Source organism: Aulonocara stuartgranti (assembly GCF_965226115.1).
Source record: "Aulonocara stuartgranti genome assembly, chromosome: 18".
NCBI lineage: Eukaryota > Metazoa > Chordata > Actinopteri > Cichliformes > Cichlidae > Aulonocara > Aulonocara stuartgranti.
In genome coordinates this window covers 14,229,477-14,237,500 of record NC_138954.1, presented here as the reverse complement: position 1 = coordinate 14,237,500, position 8,024 = coordinate 14,229,477, and the positions used below count along the sequence as shown (strand labels likewise).

General features: G+C 38.9%; 1 protein-coding gene across 2 annotated transcripts in view; it reads left to right on the top strand.

The window, feature by feature from the left end:
- The window catches only part of atp6v1h (ATPase H+ transporting V1 subunit H), a 36,208-nt gene that overhangs the window by 10,612 nt on the left and 17,572 nt on the right, over window positions 1–8,024 (top strand). Inside the window, exons 6-9 of one of the 2 annotated variants that reach the window (XM_082513864.1) lie at window positions 760–864; window positions 1,989–2,048; window positions 4,929–5,026; window positions 6,937–7,129. In XM_082513864.1, coding sequence (XP_082369990.1) covers window positions 760–864; window positions 1,989–2,048; window positions 4,929–5,026; window positions 6,937–7,129 — 456 coding nt within the window. The remainder of the gene's footprint in view (window positions 1–759; window positions 865–1,988; window positions 2,049–4,928; window positions 5,027–6,936; window positions 7,130–8,024) is intronic. The other variant, XM_082513865.1, reaches the window with a different exon arrangement.

Below are 8,024 nucleotides of genomic sequence, written 5' to 3'. Positions count from 1 at the left end.
ACTCCACAGCGTGGCTGGCAAGAAGGGGTATAAAAGAAGAAAAACTAATGACATGGCCTCCTTGTTCACCTGATCTGAACCCCATTGAGAACCTGTGGTCCATCATCAAATGTGAGATTTACAAGGAGGGAAAACAGTACACCTCTCTGAACAGTGTCTGGGAGGCTGTGGTTGCTGCTGCACGCAATGTTGATGGTGAACAGATCAAAACACTGACAGAATCCATGGATGGCAGGCTTTTGAGTGTCCTTGCAAAGAAAGGTGGCTATATTGGTCGCTGATTTGTTTTTGTTTTGTTTTTGAATGTCAGAAATGTATATTTGTGAATGTGGAGATGTTATATTGGTTTCACTGGTAAAAATAAATAATTGAAATGGGTATATATTTGTTTTTTGTTGAGTTGCCTAATAATTATGCACAGTAATAGTCACCTGCACACACAGATATCCCCCTAAAATAGCTAAAACTAAAAACAAACTAAAAACTACTTCCAAAAACATTCAGCTTTGATATTAATGAGTTTTTTGGGTTCATTGAGAACATGGTTGTTGTTCAATAATAAAATTATTCCTCAAAAATACAACTTGCCTAATAATTCTGCACTCCCTGTATATTGGTATGACAGTAATATAACAAATAGCATATTTTACATTACATACACCGTGATCTGTCAGTACTTTATATTTTATTGAGGATTTTCTGTAAATTTCTGTTGCTAGCAGACAATATGGATGTAAAATATCCTCCTTCATTTAATAGGCGGCGAGGATCATCGCTAAGCTGGCTGCCTGGGGCCGCGATCTGATGGAAGGAAGTGATCTGAACTACTACTTCAACTGGATCAAGAGTCAACTCAGCTCACAGGTAAATGAAGCGTAATTGTTTGCAAAAAATATAATGTTAAAATAGTTTCTAAATCTGAGTTTTAAAGCTGTTTTCAGTTTTTAAGGTCACATAGATTGTGATTAACTGCTTGTGGAGAAAGAACCTTTAAGCATTTAATTTTTGTGCTACACTATTGTACAGTTGTCTCTTTGTTGCGTGTATGTATAATTGCTGGTATTGGTAGTAGTATATATAGTAAGGTTGCTTGATGTTTAAAGTTAAGAAACACCATGAACGTGACTAAAACAGTACATTTATTCTCATTAACATTCATTTTCACTATGAATATTGCAAGATCATTTAAATCATTGCACAAATTACATTTCATAATGCTGGTTAGTAAAGATCCATTTCATTTGCACTCTTCGATTTGGTTCAGTTTGAACATTAGTGTTCAAATCAATTTTTGGAGCTGCATGAAATGGTTCCAACTTTTTTTTTCCTGAATCATTTCATGGGTTATTAACATCTCAGATATTGGCTCTCAGCTTCTCGAGACACTGGGCTCCTCTTTCACCGGTGGGGTTTAATTTACTCCCTTTTTCCAGAGTGTAACTCTCTAAAAAGCCAAGGTAATTCATAATTTCCACCTATTCATTTTGTCAGCATTTTATTCAGGTTTTGGGCTCACAGTGGAAGCCTTGTTTGAAATATAATGTATTCATATTGGGTTTGAACAGGCTTGTCAGACCTTGAGATTTTTCCATTGACAGATGCTCTGTAGGTGCTAGCGATGCTTTGGCAGATGTATGCAATAAAGAGTAGGCTGATAAAACGACATCTAGTTTCTCCATTGTATGCCAGTATTTCCAGCATAGCCCCAAAGTTGTCTTCAGATTTTATAGATATCCAACTTTTGACAACAGCATGGTTTTGTGACTGTTCTTATTTTTAACACTTTCTGTCTTTGCAAGTTTTTTTTAAACTGCTTCCTGAAATTGCATTTGATGTTCCTTTCCCCCTCAGCACCCAGGCAACCAATCAGTGAGCACCTGCTGTCCCTGAATTACATACCGTGTAGAGTCCACTGCCTCTGTACCTTGGCTTGAAGTGAATCCCTTTGAACAATTTTGCACCTCTTTCTTTTGTTTATTTCTCATTAGAATCTACACGGTACAGGTCCTGAAACAAGCATTGGAGCAGGAACTATTTCTCCCAGTGAAGTGAGTATGAGTGAAGTGCAGCTTCAACCATCCTGGCGCTTCCCATACAAAGAGTTTAAAGAAACCAAAATGCTGGGTTTGTGCAAGCTGGCATCTGTCAGCTGTCACTGGACTTTCACATCTTTTCTCTCCTCCCCGTTTCTGCCCCATCTTCTTCCTGCATTCAAGATCTTCATTATTAATTCCAGATGGTTGGAGAAATGAGTCAGCTGATGAGACGCTTTTAGAAAGAATTCTCCATTTAGACGGCATGGTGTTTGCTGCCACTGTTTGTTTTTAACTGTTTAATTGAAAATTGCATGCTGTAAGCTAGTTCTCTTTAAAACAGAAAGCGCATGACAAACATCTTTCCCTGAACATTGAAATAAAAAAGGAAAAATATAAAAAGCATTTGCACAGCAGCAGCATCCTACCATTTTATATCTCATATCTTTAATACAATACAGTGGGGCAAAAAAGTATTTAGTCAGCCACCGATTGTGCAAGTTCATCACTTAAAATGATGACAGAGGTCAGTAATTTGCACCAGAGGTACACTTCAACTGTGAGAGACAGAATGTGGAAAAAAAAATCCATGAATCCACATGGTAGGATTTGTAAAGAATTTATTCATAAATTAGGGTGGAAAATAAGTATTTGGTCACCTCAAACAAGGAAAATCTCTGGCTCTCACAGACCTGTAACGTCTTCTGTAAGAAGCTTTTCTGTCCCCCACTCGTTACCTGTATGAATGGCACCTGTTTGAACTCATCATCTGTATAAAAGACACCTGTCCACAGCCTCAAACAGTCAGACTCCAAACTCCGCCATGGCCAAGACCAAAGAGCTTTCGAAGGACACCAGGAAAAGTATTGTAGACCTGCACCAGACTGGGAAGAGTGAATCTACAATAGGCAAGCAGCTTGGTGTGAAAAAATCAACTGTGGGAGCAATCATCAGAAAATGGAAGACATACAAGACCACTGATAATCTCCCTCGATCTGGGGCTCCACGCAAGATCTCATCCCGTGGGGTCAAAATAAGATAAGATAAGATAACCTTTATTAGTCCCACACGTGGGAAATTTGTTTTGTCACAGCAGGAAGTGGACAGTGCAAAAGTTATGAGGCAAAAATTTGAATACAATAAGAATAAATACAGTACACAACTGTACAGAATAGAATAAAATAAAATACTATATACAGTAGAATAAAATAAAATAAATATACAATAAGATAAAAATAGAATACAAATACTATATACAACTGAGTAAAAATACAACGATGACAGAAAGGATTATTGCACGCAAAATGATCATGAGAACGGTGAGCAAAGATCCCAGAACCACACGGGGGGACGTGGTGAATGACCTGCAGAGAGCTGGGACCAAAGTAACAAAGGTCACCATCAGTAACACACTACAACGGCAGGGAATCAAATCCCGCAGTGCCAGACGTGTTCCGCTGCTGAAGCCAGTGCATGTCCAGGCCCGTCTGAAGTTTGCCAGAGAGCACATGGATGATACAGCAGAGGATTGGGAGAATGTCATGTGGTCAGATGAAACCAAAGTAGAACTTTTTGGTATAAACTCAACTCGTCGTGTTTGGAGGAAGAAGAATACTGAGTTGCATCCCAAGAACACCATACCGACTGTGAAGCATGGGGGTGGAAACATCATGCTATGGGGCTGTTTTTCTGCCAAGGGGACAGGACGACTGATCCGTGTTAAGGACAGAATGAATGGGGCCATGTATCGTGAGATTTTGAGCCAAAACCTCCTTCCATCAGTGAGAACTCTGAAGATGAAACGAGGCTGGGTCTTCCAACATGACAATGATCCAAAACACACCGCCCGGGCAACAAAGGAGTGGCTCCGTAAGAAGCATTTGAAAGTCCTGGAGTGGCCTAGCCATTCTCCAGACCTCAACCCCATAGAAAATCTGTGGCGGGAGTTGAAAGTCCGTGTTGCTCGGCGACAGCCCCAAAACATCACTGCTCTCGAGAAGATCTGCATGGAGGAATGGGCCAAAATACCAGCTACTGTGTGTGCAAACCTGGTAAAGACCTATAGTAAACGTTTGACCTCTGTTATTGCCAACAAAGGTTATGTTACAAAGTATTGAGTTGTATTTTTGTTATTGACCAAATACTTATTTTCCACCCTGATTTACGAATAAATTCTTTACAAATCCTACCATGTGAATTCATGGATTTTTTTTTCACATTCTGTCTCTCACAGTTGAAGTGTACCTCTGGTGCAAATTACTGACCTCTGTCATCATTTTAGGTGGGGGAACTTGCACAATCGGTGGCTGACTAAATACTTTTTTGCCCCACTGTATATAATTACTCTGATAAGTATGCTCAGAAATATGTACATGGCTATCTAACAATTGATCGTCATCTTTTCTCTGCATTTTCAGCCAGGTAACCCCCGCTCCTTCTCTCTTCACTGCTGCCTGTTTCTCTCGCTGGACTTCTTTGCTTCTACCCAACCTCTTTAAAATAACAGATTAATGTGATCAGTTCTCTCCTCTCAGCTTCTTCCACTCTAATCTCAATTTACATTATTCTGCTTAGGTGTGATGAGCGTTTTCCCTCCTGCTGCTCTGTATTGTACTGTTGGTGTGTGATCTAGCATGTGTTGATGGACTCATATGAAAAGACTGCATGTGCGATGCCTGGGGTTTGAAAGGTGACTGTAATGCAAAGTTTGGAGTGTTTTGTTTTTTTTTTTGTTTTTTTTCTCAATGTGCTGTCCCTGATCATCAACTTCTTCATGTTTCAGAGCTGCACTAAATGTGTTTGACTTTCTAACATTTTGGTTTTTTTTTTTCTCCTGGTTTCACTGCTAAGGCTTTATTTCATGTTTAAGTAAATGTTTGCCACTGTCTTTTGCAGAGCTCTCAGTATGTCCAGTGTGTAGCTGGGTGCCTCCAGCTGATGCTGAGGATCAATGAGTATAGGTTTGCCTGGGTGGAGGCTGATGGAGTTAACTGGTGAGTGAAGCATGTATTAAGGTTGACTTAAACATTGGTTAAGCTGCTGAAATAGCCCTTGGAATCGATATGAATACAGTTCCTGATTTATCATGGGTTTGCTTATGCTTAGGATTCTTGTAAATACATTAGTTAGATTGAAAAGAATCACTGAAAGGAAGAATAATGACAGTGACAGTCACATCATGTAAAGTAGTATTGTAGAGTGTCTCTGTCAGGATGTCATGACACAGTGCAGCTGCTGCTAAAGCATCGTAACTTTGTTTGCTCTTTTCAAAAATATAGTTTTAATCTCAGCTGTCCTCCTGATTCATACATGTCTGCTCTGCTTTTCCTTGAGTCACCAGTGATCATCTTGCTTCTGCTGTACTGTGAGACTTAAATATCTTGTAAAGACTAAGAGCTTATGGAAAAGGTTGTTCTTTAAAGTTGCTAAAAAATATTTAAAAATTGAGTAATGATGGATAGTTGGCACAGACATATTTTGATAAAGGCTCTGTACCATGGGAATTTTTTTTTATAATGGCATAATTGTTTTTGAAGTTCCCATTTCACTTCAGTTTCCTGTATGCGATAATCGAGGTTTGGTTCCTGATTGAGTCGATTAGTAGAACCTCTCTGGTCTTCTAAATGTCTTTTTCTCTGTTAGGCAATTAATGATATAAACATGTGAAAAGGTTGTGCAGCAGCTGGTTTATTGTTTGTTTGTTTTCACACTACTTTTCTTCCGATCAAGTAAGTTTCAAAAACCACTGAAAGATAAAAAATCAGGAAATAGAGCTCAAGATAACAGCATCACAATGCCCGTTTTGGCTGACAACAAGCCACATCTCTAGGTGAACAAAAGGACTAAAAGGAGAAGCAGAAAATTCACCTATTTGAAGGAGCAGGAGCCATGAAATTTTGACATTTTACTGGCTTTTCAGCTATATTTCTATATCCACTTCATCCACTGTTTCAATGTAAAATTATTCTCTTGATAGGACTCTTTGCCTGTCTGATGGTTAGATAAGCTAATAACCTAACAGCCAGTCACAGTAGGGCAAACCTCTGACTTACCTTTTACCCAAACATAAGTAAGGCTGTAGTATAAAGCCTGGCTGTTAATCATCTGCATTTGACTTAATTTATATAAGAGACACACTATAAGGTGAAAAATTTAGTCCAGACAGCACAAAGCAGTATGAAAAATTAACTACTGACTCTATACCAAGTTTATATTTTGTTTAAAAAAGATCTGATGTAGCTTTTGGTGCTGCTGTGAAGAAGGTGCAATCTCTGCCCTGACGAAAATAAATGAAACTTGATATGTAAACAAAACAAAACAAAATTCAGAGCCACACAATTTCACATGTACTTTTAACCATATTCGTCATATTTGTTACAAATTAGTCTGTAACTGACCAAAAATAAGCAAAGTGCTGAAGAGTCCCCCTCAGATATTACTGTACAATTGCCATTCAAACAATCGAGAACTTTGCAGGTTCATGCTTACTAAAACTGAGTGAGACAGAACATGAAAGGTTCAAAATTTAATGTAAAAATTATGCATGATTTACCATCATCTTTCACCAATGCCTCATTGCTTAATCTGTATCACATAATTATCGCACATCTGTGAGATCCACATCTCTGCATTTTACAGCTATTTCTGCAAATGTATGACACTCTGTCTACTTGTAATCATTAGTACCATACTCTCCATTTGAACAACTCTTCTGTTATTTAAAGACTGAACATCTCATTCTCAGCCATCATCACAGATAATGGAAGAGCAGCGTGTAGGGACACAGCTGTGAAAGCTCTCCTATTAGTAAACAGCTAGCAGTGATAAACGTTGGTCTTTTTCCCTTTTCACTTTTTTTGATCCATTTTACTTTTTATTTATTTATATTGTTTTTCTGCTTAAGCATCACAGCAGTGCTGAGCAACAAGTGTGGCTTCCAGCTCCAGTACCAGATGATCTTCTGTGTTTGGCTCCTGGCCTTCAGTCCTCAGCTCTGTGAACAGTTGAGACGTTACAACGTAGTGCCTGCCCTGTCCGACATCCTCCAGGAGTCTGTCAAGGAGAAGGTCACCCGAATCATTCTGGCTGCCTTCAGGGTTGGTGGAGAATTTTTCACTCATTGTATGTTTCCCACTGATACAACTGCATCTGCATTTTCTCTGTGCTTTGTCTTTGTCCTTTGTCCTCTGTTTTGGGGAAAACCTAGAGCTATCAAGTATGTGGAGTGGCTACAATTAGTTAGAATATATTAAATAACAATGCATCACAGTGAAAGGGTTCTCTTGTGGTGATCACAAACCCAAACAGAAATATAAATCTGCAGCTTTTCCCAATTTTAATGTTTGGTCGATTCTCACCCGTCTCACCCTGTCACCCTGTTACAGCTGACTGCTGTTTGTCAGGAAACAAAACAAAGCACTTTAGCCTACATGATAAACACCAAACAGCAACTAGCTGGAAAGCGTAGTGGAGTGTGTAGCAGCTGAAGACACATATACTTTCCTCAAGTCAGTGGAGACCTAAAACAGAACTAAAAGGCTGGACTACAGGTTCATCAGGTGGCCTGAAACATGACTGTGTAACTGTTGGATGAGTAAATGGAAAAGCGTTTGTTAACACATAGTTCTTACCAGCACTTTAATTCTGATATAGAGCATGCGTTTTCTCAGACTCTGGCACAGCATATTTGCATCTAATTGGATTCTGCTCTTTATCAAAGAAGAGGAAACGAAAATGGCAACTCTAAATCAACAGATGGGGCTGCCTATAAAGAAGCAGGGCCATAAATGATACATAAATGCAATTTATGACTATGCTCCCCTTTCAGCTCCCTGCTGTGATTGTTCAAAACATCTACTGAATATTTAATGTAGTCCTAAGAGCTGTGTTCTGGACTTTGTTGTTTTTTGTTTATGCCAGGTAATGAAATCCCTATAGTGTGCTACTGACAAAACTGAATTAATGGCATAGGCCTCATTTTTTAGCTAATGT